Below are 13,178 nucleotides of genomic sequence, written 5' to 3'. Positions count from 1 at the left end.
CCCTATCCCCATTCCTGTGTGTAGCCCCCCTATCCCCAGTGGACTGAGGGGTTCTGGAGAGGTGTGTAGTACTGAGGTTGTCAGGAAGCCATGTACCGCCCCCCTGCTGGCCCCTCCCACCAGCCACGATCTGCCTGCATTGCACAGGGAAGTGCAGAGACCCGGTGATGACATCACAGAGATATCCAATGAAGAGCGGATGAGAGTTCAGCGGCGGCGCCGGGTTACATAAAAAAAAGAAACGACAACAAACAAAAGCTGTTTGTGTTTAAGGAGCGATTTGTGTTGTGTCAGCAGCGATCCCTGCGACCCGCGAGCCAAGGAAGTGTCAGAGACGCGGGACGGGCCCCAGATGCCAAGGCGGGGGCGGAGCCCAACAGCTGGAGGGAAAACAATTCCACAAAAATTCACAAATTTCACCATCGCGACCGCCGAGGGGGGGGGTAATTGTGTAACAGAGGGCGGGACTTATCACAGTATGCGCAGCCCCTCCCCCCATAACACAGGTTCCATTCTTCACTGGTTCCTTTCATCCGGGAATAAATAAAGTTAGGATTAAAGTGAACCTGTCTCCATGAATAAATCCCGGACACGCCCCAATATACAGCTACAGGATCATTGGTCGGATAAGCCCCGCCTTCTATCATGACACACCTTTCCCTGAGCTCCAATCAGAGACTTTATGTAAATGAATCCCGGACACACCCCAATATACAGCTACAGGATCATTGTTCGGATAAGCCCCGCCTTCTATCATGACACACCTTTCCCTGAGCTCCAATCAGAGACTTTATGTAAATGAATCCCGGACACGCCCCAATATACAGCTACAGGATCATTGTTCGGATAAGCCCCGCCTTCTATCATGACACACCTTTCCCTGAGCTCCAATCAGAGACTTTATGTAAATGAATCCCGGACACGCCCCAATATACAGCTACAGGATCATTGGTCGGATAAGCCCCGCCTTCTATCATGACACACCTTTCCCTGAGCTCCAATCAGAGACTTTATGTAAATGAATCCCGGACACGCCCCAATATACAGCTACAGGATCATTGTTCGGATAAGCTCCGCCTTCTATCATGACACACCTTTCCCTGAGCTCCAATCAGAGACTAAATGAATCCCGGACACGCCCCAATATACAGCAACAGGATCATTGTTCGGATAAGCCCCGCCTTCTATCATGACACACCTTTCCCTGAGCTCCAATCAGAGACTTTATGTAAATGAATCCCGGACGAGCCCCAATATACAGCTACAGGATCATTGTTCGGATAAGCCCCGCCTTCTATCATGACACACCTTTCCCTGAGCTCCAATCAGAGACTTTATGTAAATGAATCCCGGACACACCCCAATATACAGCTACAGGATCATTGTTCGGATAAGCCCCGCCTTCTATCATGACACACCTTTCCCTGAGCTCCAATCGGCGACATTATGTAAATGAATCCCCCGGACACGCCCCAATATACAGCTACAGGATCATTGTTCAGATAAGCCCCGCCTTCTATCATGACACGCCCCTCCCTGAGCTCCAATCGGTGACATTATGTAAATGAATCCTGGGGGTGGGCCCTAATATACAGCTACAGGATCATTGTTCGGATAAGCTCCGCCTTCTATCATGACACACCCTTCCCTGAGCTCCAATCAGAGACTTTATGTAAATGAACCCCGGGGGTGGATCCCAATATACAGCAACAGGATCATTGTTCGGATAAGCTCCGCCTTCTATCATTACACGCCCCTTTCTGAGCTCCAATCGGTGACATTATGTAAATTAATCCCGGGGGTGGGCCCTTATATACACCTACAGGATCATTGTTCGGATAAGCTCCGCCTTCTATCATTAAATAGCCCTCCCCAAATGATGACCCGTTACAAGATTGTATCTGACCGGCAGCTCGGGGGCGGACATAATTATTCATAGTGCAGAGTGAGGGTTCAGGTCAGCACAGGCTGCCTATGGTCTTCATTTCTCTAATGGGGGGCTCTGATGGGGGCCCTGATGTAAGAGTGACACCGATGGGGACCCTGATGTAAGGTGGACATTGGTGGGGAACCTGATGTAAGGGGGAACCCTTGATGGGGACCCTGATGTAGGAGGGAGATTCTGGTGGGGAACCTAAAGTATGAAGGACTCTAATGGGGACCCTGATATAAGAGGGAGTCTGATGGGGGTCCTGATGTAAGGGAGACTCCAATGGGGACCCTGATGTACGGGGGGAACCCCTGATGGGGACCCTGATGTAAGAAGGAGTCTGATGGGGGCCCTGATGTAATAAGGAGTCTGATGGGGGCCCTGATGTAAGAGGGAGTCTGATGGGGGCCCTGATGTAGGAGGGAGATTCTGGTGGGGAACCTAAAGTATGAAGGACTCTAATGGGGACCCTGATATAAGAGGGAGTCTGATGGGGGTCCTGATGTAAGGGAGACTCCAATGGGGACCCTGATGTACGGGGGGAACCCCTGATGGGGACCCTGATGTAAGAAGGAGTCTGATGGGGGCCCTGATGTAATAAGGAGTCTGATGGGGGCCCTGATGTAAGAGGGAGTCTGATGGGGGCCCTGATGTAGGAGGGAGATTCTGGTGGGGAACCTAAAGTATGAAGGACTCTAATGGGGACCCTGATATAAGAGGGGTCCTGATGTAAGGTGGACATTGGTGGGGGCCCTGATGTAAGGGAGACTCCAATGGGGACCCTGATGTAAGTAGAGACTCTGGTAGGGACCCTGATGTAAGAAGGAGTCTGATGGGGGCCCTGATGTAAGAAGGAGTCTGATGATGGTCCTGATGTAAGGGGGACTCTGGTGGGGACCCTGATGTAAGAAGGAGTCTGATGGGGGTCCTGATGTAAGGTGGACATTGGTGGGGGCCCTGATGTAAGGGAGACTATGGTAGGGACCCTGATTTAAGGGAGATTCTGGTGGGGACCCTGATGTAAGGGGGACTCTTGTAGGGACCCTGATGTAAGGGGGGACTCTGGTAGGGACCCTGATGTAAGAAGGAGTCTGATGGGGGTCCTGATGTAAGGGAGACTCCAATGGGGACCCTGATGTAAGTGGAGACTCTGGTAGGGACCCTGATTTAAGGGAGATTCTGGTGGGGACCCTGATGTAAGGGGGACTCTGGTGGGGACCCTGATGTAAGGGGGACTCTTGTAGGGACCCTGATGTAAGGGAGATTCTGGTGGGGACCCTGATGTAAGGGGGACTCTGGTAGGGACCCTGATGTAAGGGGGACTCTTGTAGGGACCCTGATGTAAGTGGAGACTCTGGTAGGGACCCTGATTTAAGGGAGATTCTGGTAGGAACCCTGATGTAAGGGGGACTCTTGTAGGGACCCTGATGTAAGGGGGGACTCTGGTGGGGACCCTGATGTGAGGTGGGACTCATTCATTTATAAAGCTCCTTTTTTTGGTCCAGGAATATCTCTATACTTTGTGGCCCTCATACAGAAGAGTTTGGAGACTCCGGTTCTAGAGGGAGGAGAAGTCGGAGAACCCGGCACATGAGTTGAGGATCTTCTGATTCCCGGATTTGCGGCGGGTCCCTTTAAACCATTAACCAATCAGAGGCTGGGGACTCACATATTTCAGCTCGAAGAGGACCTTCCGCGTCAGCTCGATGCGCTTGTGGTTCAGGTACTTCACAGCGACCACATTCCCCTGGAGAACGAGATGAGAAGGAACGATTGTGACAGGAAATACCAAGCATCAATTACGTCGGCAATGAAAGGTCACCGATAAATGACGGGACCAGCTGTGCCGGATCCTGGAAGTCACTCTCCGAGGAATGACATTTATTACAGCGCTGGTGTACTACTCGTGTGTTCCCATCATCTCCACCACCCATCCGTCATGATATTCCAAAAACATACCTTGTAGTACGCCGTCTTGGCGTAAATCTGGAACTGGCCATCCATGGTGAGCAGGGAGCCGTAGTTGGAGCCTCTCTGGAGACAAAATGACAAAGATCAGAAGATGAACCCGAGGTGGGATGATCAGGAACACGACACAATATAGTGGGTGAAATGTTGGGTGAGCTTTATGGATGAAGTGAATTGGGGGTCAGTGATGAGGGGGGGGGTCATTGATCTACCAAGGTTGAGAGTTTGAGTCGTAATCACAATTCATAAAGCAAGACAATTACACTATACCTCGGATTCAGCCATGAAGTGGCCAAGGGGAGGTATGAGGAATGGCTGAGGGCAAAAGGTTGAGAAATCAAGACAGAACCAGAGAAAAGGCCAAGAAACCAAGACAGAACCAGAGAAAAGGCCAAGAAACCAAGACACAACCAGAGAAGAGGCCAAGAAACCAAGACACAACCAGAGAAAAGGCCAAGAAACCAAGACATAACCAGAGAAAAGGCCAAGAAACCAAGACACAACCAGAGAAGAGGCCAAGAAACCAAGACACAACCAGAGAAGAGGCCAAGAAACCAAGACACAACCAGAGAAGAGGCCAAGAAACCAAGACACAACCAGAGAAAAGGCCAAGAAACCAAGACACAACCAGAGAAAAGGCCAAGAAACCAAGACACAACCAGAGAAGAGGCCAAGAAACCAAGACACAACCAGAGAAAAGGCCAAGAAACCAAGACACAACCAGAGAAGAGGCCAAGAAACCAAGACACAACCATAGAAAAGGCCAAGAAACCAAGACACAACCAGAGAAAAGGCCAAGAAACCAAGACACAACCAGAGAAAAGGCCAAGAAACCAAGACAGAATCAGAGAAAAGGCCAAGAAACCAAGACACAACCAGAGAAAAGGCCAAGAAACCAAGACACAACCAGAGAAAATTCCAAGAAACCAAGACACAACCAGAGAAAAGGCCAAGAAACCAAGACACAACCAGAGAAGAGGCCAAGAAACCAAGACACAACCAGAAAAGAGATTAAGAAACCAAGACACAACCAGAGAAAAGGCCAAGAAACCAAGACACAACCAGAGAAAAGGCCAAGAAACCAAGACACAACCAGAGAAAAGGCCAAGAAACCAAGACACAACCAGAGAAGAGGCCAAGAAACCAAGACACAACCAGAGAAAAGGCCAAGAAACCAAGACACAACCAGAGAAAAGGCCAAGAAACCAAGACACAGCCAGAAAAGAGATTAAGAAACCAAGACAGAACCAAAGAAGAGGCCAAGAAACCAAGACACAACCAGAGAAAAGGCCAAGAAACCAAGACACAACCAGGGAAAAGGCCAAGAAACCAAGACACAGCGAGAAAAGAGATTAGGATACCAAGACACGGCCAGATAAGAGACTAAGAAACCAAGACACAACCAGAGAAGAGGACAAGAAACCAAGACACAACCAGAGAAGAGGCCAAGAAACCAAGACACAACCAGAGAAGAGGCCAAGAAACCAAGACACAACCAGAGAAAAGGCCAAGAAACCAAGACACAACCAGAGAAGAGGCCAATAAACCAAGACACAACCAGAAAAGAGGCCAAGAAACCAAGACACAACCAGAAAAGAGGCCAAGAAACCAAGACAGGACCAGAGAAGAGGCCAAGAAACCAAGACACAACCAGAAAAGAGGCCAAGAAACCAAGACACAACCAGAAAAGAGGCCAAGAAACCAAGACACAACCAGAAAAGAGGCCAAGAAACCAAGACACAACCAGAAAAGAGGCCAAGAAACCAAGACACAACCAGAAAAGAGGCCAAGAAACCAAGACACAACCAGAGAAGAGGCCAAGAAACCAAGACACAACCAGAAAAGAGGCCAAGAAACCAAGACACAACCAGAAAAGAGGCCAAGAAACCAAGACAGAACCAGAGAAGAGGCCAAGAAACCAAGACAGGATCAGAGAAGACAGGAAAAACAGAATGGCTAAAGAGGGCTTGAGAGGAACTTGGGGTGGATATACAATTTGTCTGCTTTTTTGTGAGCTCTACATGCCAAGCAGGCAAGAAGATAGACAAGCAATGGACAGAAACAGGACAGTAGAGGATGGATGGAGAACTCTATGAAGTGGCCAGGAGAAGGTATGGGGAATGGATGACGGTAGGACGCCAAGAAACCAAGACAGAACCGGAGAAGAGGCCAAGAAACCAAGACACAACCAGAGAAGAGGCCAAGAAACCAAGACACAACCAGAGAAAAGGCCAAGAAACCAAGACACAACCAGAGAAGAGGCCAAGAAACCAAGACACAACCAGAAAATAGGCCAAGAAACCAAGACACAACCAGAAAAGAGGCCAAGAAACCAAGACACAACCAGAGAAGAGGCCAAGAAACCAAGACACAACCAGAGAAAAGGCCAAGAAACCAAGACACAACCAGAGAAAAAGCCAAGAAACCAAGACACAGCCAGAAAAGAGATTAGGAAACCAAGACACGGCCAGATAAGAGACTAAGAAACCAAGACACAACCAGAGAAGAGGCCAATAAACCAAGACACAACCAGAAAAGAGGCCAAGAAACCAAGACACAACCAGAAAAGAGGCCAAGAAACCAAGACAGGACCAGAGAAGAGGCCAAGAAACCAAGACACAACCAGAAAAGAGGCCAAGAAACCAAGACACAACCAGAAAAGAGGCCAAGAAACCAAGACACAACCAGAAAAGAGGCCAAGAAACCAAGACACAACCAGAAAAGAGGCCAAGAAACCAAGACAGAACCAGAGAAGAGGCCAAGAAACCAAGACACAACCAGAAAAGAGGCCAAGAAACCAAGACACAACCAGAAAAGAGGCCAAGAAACCAAGACAGAACCAGAGAAGAGGCCAAGAAACCAAGACAGGATCAGAGAAGACAGGAAAAACAGAATGGCTAAAGAGGGCTTGAGAGGAACTTGGGGTGGATATACAATTTGTCTGCTTTTTTGTGAGCTCTACATGCCAAGCAGGCAAGAAGATAGACAAGCAATGGACAGAAACAGGACAGTAGAGGATGGATGGAGAACTCTATGAAGTGGCCAGGAGAAGGTATGGGGAATGGATGACGGTAGGACGCCAAGAAACCAAGACAGAACCGGAGAAGAGGCCAAGAAACCAAGACACAACCAGAGAAGAGGCCAAGAAACCAAGACACAACCAGAGAAAAGGCCAAGAAACCAAGACACAACCAGAGAAGAGGCCAAGAAACCAAGACACAACCAGAAAATAGGCCAAGAAACCAAGACACAACCAGAAAAGAGGCCAAGAAACCAAGACACAACCAGAGAAGAGGCCAAGAAACCAAGACACAACCAGAGAAGAGGCTAAGAAACCAAGACACAACCAGAGAAGAGGCCAATAAACCAAGACACAACCAGAAAAGAGGCCAAGAAACCAAGACACAACCAGAAAAGAGGCCAAGAAACCAAGACAGAACCAGAGAAGAGGCCAAGAAACCAAGACACAACCAGAAAAGAGGCCAAGAAACCAAGACACAACCAGAAAAGAGGCCAAGAAACCAAGACACAACCAGAGAAGAGGCCAAGAAACCAAGACAGGATCAGAGAAGACAGGAAAAACAGAATGGCTAAAGAGGGCTTGAGAGGAACTTGGGGTGGATATACAATTTGTCTTCTTTTTTGTGAGCTCTACATGACAAGCAGGCAAGAAGATAGAAAAGCAATGGACAGAAACAGGACAGTAGAGGATGGATGGAGAACTCTATGAAGTGGCCAGGAGAAGGTATGGGGAATGGATGACGGTAGGACGCCAAGAAACCAAGACAGAACCGGAGAAGAGGCCAAGAAACCAAGACACAACCAGAGAAGAGGCCAAGAAACCAAGACACAACCAGAGAAAAGGCCAAGAAACCAAGACACAACCAGAGAAGAGGCCAAGAAACCAAGACACAACCAGAAAATAGGCCAAGAAACCAAGACACAACCAGAAAAGAGGCCAAGAAACCAAGACACAACCAGAGAAGAGGCCAAGAAACCAAGACACAACCAGAGAAGAGGCCAAGAAACCAAGACACAACCAGAGAAGAGGCTAAGAAACCAAGACACAACCAGAGAAGAGGCCAATAAACAAAGACACAACCAGAAAAGAGGCCAAGAAACCAAGACACAACCAGAGAAGAGGCCAAGAAACCAAGACACAACCAGAGAAGAGGCCAAGAAACCAAGACACAACCAGAGAAAAGGCCAAGAAACCAAGACACAACCAGAGAAAAGGCCAAGAAACCAAGACACAACCAGAGAAGAGGCCAAGAAACCAAGACACAACCAGAGAAAAGGCCAAGAAACCAAGACAGGACTGGAGAAGACAAAATGAAGAAAGAAGGCTTGGGATGGATATACAATGCTGTTGCTTTTCGTGAGCTTGGAAAGCCAGGCGAGGTGAGAAGATATCCCAGCACTGGACAGAAGAAGAGAGGACACAGGACAAGAAAGGAAGAATGGAGAAGTCCAGTAGCCGGTAGGAAGTGGAAGGAAGTGGTTGAAGGTAAGAGGCCGAGAAACCAAGACAGAACCAGAGATGACGGAAAGACAGAAATTACAGAGAAATGAACTTGGGATGAATAATACGATGTCAAGTGAGGATCATCAATTAAATGAATGATGAAGAGGACACAAGTGGAAAACGGGGTTTAGTCTGAATACGTTTGAGAATGACCCTTATGTACACACGCTCGTAATTTCCAACAGAAAAAGTCAGATGGGAGCTTTTCATCGGATATTCTGACCATGTGTACGCCCCATCGGACTTTTTCTGTCGGAAATTCTTAGATAGAGAGCAGCTTCTCTTTTTTTCCGTTGGGAATTCCGACGGAGGTTTGCCGGTCAAAAGTCCGACAGTGTGTACGTGGCATTAGAAGTGAAACATGAATTTGTTGAAGCCTTTTATTTTAAAACAGATGATATGCAGACATGGAAATACGAAGATCTTCTGTTCATTGAGACAGAGTACAGGTGAAGGTCTAACCCTGAAGGTCCAACCCTGATGGTAAAGGTCTAACTTCGAAGGTAAAGGTCTAACTCTGAAGGTAAAGGTCTAACTCTAAAGGTAAAAGTCTAACTCCGAAGGTAAAGGTCTAACTCCGAAGGTAAAGGTCTAACTCTGAAGGTAAAGGTCTAGCCCTGAAGGTAAAGGTCTAACTCCGAAGGTAAAGGTCTAGCCCTGAAGGTAAAGGTCTAACTCCGAAGGTAAAGGCCAAGCCCTGAAGGTAAAGGTCAAGCCCTGAAGGTAAAGGTCGAATCCTGAAGGTAAAGGTCTAACTCTGAAGGTAAAGGTCTAACCATGAAGGTAAATGTCTAGCCCTGAAGGTAAAGGTCTAACTCTGAAGGTAAAGGTCTAACTCCGAAGGTAAATGTCTAACTCCGAAGGTAAATGTCTAACTCTGAAGATAAAGGTCTAACTCTGAAGGTAAAGGTCTAACTCCGAAGGTAAATGTCTAACTCTGAAGATAAAGGTCTAACCATGAAGGTAAAGGTCTAACCATGAAGGTAAAGGTCTAACCATGAAGGTAAAGGTCTAAATCTGAAGATAAAGGTCTAACCCTGAAGGTAAAGGTCTAAACCTGAAGGTAAAGGTCTAAACCTGAAGGTAAAGGTCTAACTCTGAAGGTAAGGGTCTAACTCTGAAGATAAAGGTCTAACTCTGAAGATGAAGGTCTAACTCTGAAGATGAAGGTCTAACTCTGAAGATGAAGGTCTAACCCTGAAGGTAAAGGTCTAACTCTGAAGATGAAGGTCTAAACCTGAAGGTAAAGGTCTAACTCTGAAGGTAAAGGTCTAACTCTGAAGGTAAAGGTCTAACTCTGAAGATAAAGGTCTAACTCTGAAGATGAAGGTCTAACTCTGAAGATGAAGCTCTAACCCTGAAGGTAAAGGTCTAACTCTGAAGATGAAGGTCTAAACCTGAAGGTAAAGGTCTAACTCTGAAGGTAAAGGTCTAACTCTGAAGGTAAAGGTCTAACCCTGAAGGTAAAGGTCTAACTCTGAAGATGAAGGTCTAAACCTGAAGGTAAAGGTCTAACTCTGAAGATGAAGGTCTAAACCTGAAGGTAAAGGTCTAACTCTGAAGGTAAAGGTCTAACTCTGAAGGTAAAGGTCTAACTCTGAAGGTAAAGATCTAACTCTGAATGTAAAGGTCTAACCCTGAAGGTAAAGGTCTAACTCTGAAGATAAAGGTCTAACTCTGAAGATAAAGGTCTAACTCTGAAGGTAAAGGTCTAACTCTGAAGGTAAAGGTCTAACTGTGAAGGTAAAGGTCTAACTCTGAATGTAAAGGTCTAACCCTGAAGGTAAAGGTCTAACTCTGAAGATGAAGGTCTAACTCTGAAGATAAATGTCTAACCCTGAAGTCCACATGTGATCTACAAATGATTCTAGTAGAGTGGATGAGTAGTAGACAATCTCTACAGGCTGGATCTTCCAGGGTGACTTTAAAATGAAAATGTACTCCTAAGGCCATTCCGTTTCCATACGTTTCTGAAGAACCTGAACGGTTCCTTGTGTCCCGGCTGACCATTCCTGTCTGGTAAAACTCAAACCAAAGGTGATCAGACATCAAAAGTATCCCCAACCTATACCCAGGACGAAATGTATTCTGAATATACAGCCCGTAGGTTCCCTGGTTTCAGCCCCGCCCACTTTCTGATCCCACCCTAGACTTGTCTACACATGGCATGGGAAGAGAGGCTAGAAGAACTATAAAAAGCCTGCTGAATATAGGTGTGGTATATAAAAGTCATCTCATAGCACACTGAGGGGGCTTCCTAACTTGAGCTATTCTGAGCCCAAAGAAGGCTCCTGATTGGCTAACACACACAGGTTTCTACGTTGAGCAACGGGGGTCAATTGCCCTTAGTATTGGCGGTATGGGGAGGGGGAGGGGTTTGCGTCTGAAGCGGTTACCAAAGACAAGGTGAGTTTGCTGCCGGCTCGGCGCAGGTTCTTCTCCATGTTGCTAGTCTGGATGTCCTCCCAGCGCACTTTCCACAGCTCGGCCGCCAGCTCCTTCTCCAGCCGCAGCTTCCTGGGAGGGAGAGACAGGGGGCGCCGGTCAATGCCAAGCCTTAAAATATTACCAATGCTGAGATAAAATATTGACCCGGGTCCACCGACCCCAGTGTGTGTGTGTGCGCCACCTTCACCCCAGGGACCGGCCCGTCACTGACCCCAGTGTGTGTATGTGCCACCTTCACCCCAGGGACCGGCCCGTCACTAACCCCAGTGTGTGTGTGCCACCTTCACCCCAAGGACCGGCCAGTCACTGACCCCAGTGTGTGTGTCGCCACCTTCACCCCAGGGACCGGCCCGTCACTAACCCCAGTGTGTGTGCGCCACCTTCACCCCAAGGACTGGCCCGTCACAGACCCCAGTGTGTGTATGTGCCACCTTCACCCCAGGGACTGGCCCGTCACTGACCCCAGTGTGTATGCGCCACTCTCACCCCAGGGACTGGCCCGTCACTGACCCCAGTGTGTGTGTGCGCCACCTTCACCCCAGGGACCGGCCCGTCACTGACCCCAGTGTGTGTGCGCTACCTTCACCCCAGGGACCGGCCCGTCACTGACCCGAGTGTGTGTGCGCCACCTTCACCCCAGGGACTGGCCCGTCACTGACCCCAGTGCGTGTGTGCGCTATCTTCACCCCAGAGACCAGCCCGTCACTGACCCCAGTGTGTGTGTGTGCGCCACCTTCACCCCAGGGACTAGCCCGTCACTGACCCCAGTGTGTGTGTGCGCCACCTTCACCCCAGGGACTGGCCCATCACAGACCCCAGTGTGTGTATGTGCCACCTTCACCCCAGGGACCGGCCCGTCACTGACCCCAGTGTGTGTATGTGCCACCTTCACCCCAAGGACCGGCCCGTCACTGACCCCAGTGTGTGTATGTGCCACCTTCACCCCAGGGACCGGCCAGTCACTGACCCCAGTGTGTGTGTCGCCACCTTCACCCCAGGGACCGGCCCGTCACTAACCCCAGTGTGTGTGTGCCACCTTCACCCCAAGGACCGGCCCGTCACTGACCCAAGTGTGCGCGCGCTACCTTCACCCCAGGGACTGGCCCGTCACAGACCCCAGTGTGTGTATGTGCCACCTTCACCCCAGGGACTGGCCCGTCACTGACCCCAGTGTGTATGCGCCACTCTCACCCCAGGGACTGGCCCGTCACTGACCCCAGTGCGTGTGTGCGCCACCTTCACCCCAGGGACTAACCCGTCACTGACCCCAGTGTGTGTGTGCGCCACCTTCACCCCAGGGACCGGCCCATCGCTGACCCCAGTGTGTGTATGTGCCACCTTCACCCCAGGGACTAGCCCGTCACTGACCCCAGTGTGTGTATGTGCCACCTTCACCCCAAGGACCGGCCCGTCACTGACCCCAGTGCGTGTGTGCGCCACCTTCACCCCAGGGACTAGCCCGTCACTGACCCCAGTGTGTGTGTGCGCCACCTTCACCCCAGGGACCGGCCCATCGCTGACCCCAGTGTGTGTATGTGCCACCTTCACCCCAGGGACTAGCCCGTCACTGACCCCAGTGTGTGTATGTGCCACCTTCACCCCAAGGACCGGCCCGTCACTGACCCCAGTGTGTGTATGTGCCACCTTCACCCCAGGGACTAGCCCGTCACTGACCCCAGTGTGTGTGTGCGATATCTTCACCCCAGGGACCGGCCCGTCACTGACCCCAGTGTGTGCGCGCGCTACCTTCACCCCAGGGACTGGCCCGTCACAGACCCCAGTGTGTGTATGTGCCACCTTCACCCCAGGGACTGGCCCGTCACTGACCCCAGTGTGTATGCGCCACTCTCACCCCAGGGACTGGCCCGTCACTGACCCCAGTGCGTGTGTGCGCCACCTTCACCCCAGGGACTGGCCCATCACAGACCCCAGTGTGTGTATGTGCCACCTTCACCCCAGGGACTGGCCCGTCACAGACCCCAGTGTGTGTATGTGCCACCTTCACCCCAGGGACTGGCCCGTCACTGACCCCAGTGTGTATGCGCCACTCTCACCCCAGGGACTGGCCCGTCACTGACCCCAGTGCGTGTGTGCGCCACCTTCACCCCAGGGACTGGCCCATCACAGACCCCAGTGTGTGTATGTGCCACCTTCACCCCAGGGACTGGCCCGTCACAGACCCCAGTGTGTGTATGTGCCACCTTCACCCCAGGGACTGGCCCGTCACTGACCCCAGTGTGTATGCGCCACCTTCACCCCAGGGACTGGCCCGTCACTGACCCCAGTGCGTGTGTGCGCCACCTTCAC

At 50.2% G+C, this 13,178-nt stretch overlaps 1 protein-coding gene across 1 annotated transcript in view; it reads right to left on the bottom strand.

Moving 5' to 3' along the window:
* NPR1 (natriuretic peptide receptor 1) overlaps positions 1-13,178 on the bottom strand; it is a 99,134-nt gene that overhangs the window by 15,678 nt on the left and 70,278 nt on the right. The window contains exons 8-10 of the mRNA XM_040332794.1: positions 10,820-10,940; positions 3,890-3,964; positions 3,600-3,677 (exon numbers count right to left, since the gene is read on the bottom strand). Of these exons, the coding sequence (XP_040188728.1) occupies positions 3,600-3,677; positions 3,890-3,964; positions 10,820-10,940 (274 nt within the window). The remainder of the gene's footprint in view (positions 1-3,599; positions 3,678-3,889; positions 3,965-10,819; positions 10,941-13,178) is intronic.

The sequence above is a fragment of the Rana temporaria genome, chromosome 13, assembly GCF_905171775.1.
Source record: "Rana temporaria chromosome 13, aRanTem1.1, whole genome shotgun sequence".
Classification (NCBI taxonomy): Eukaryota; Metazoa; Chordata; class Amphibia; order Anura; family Ranidae; genus Rana; species Rana temporaria.
Note: the sequence above shows the minus strand (reverse complement) of the source record. Positions and strands in the feature narration are given on the sequence as shown.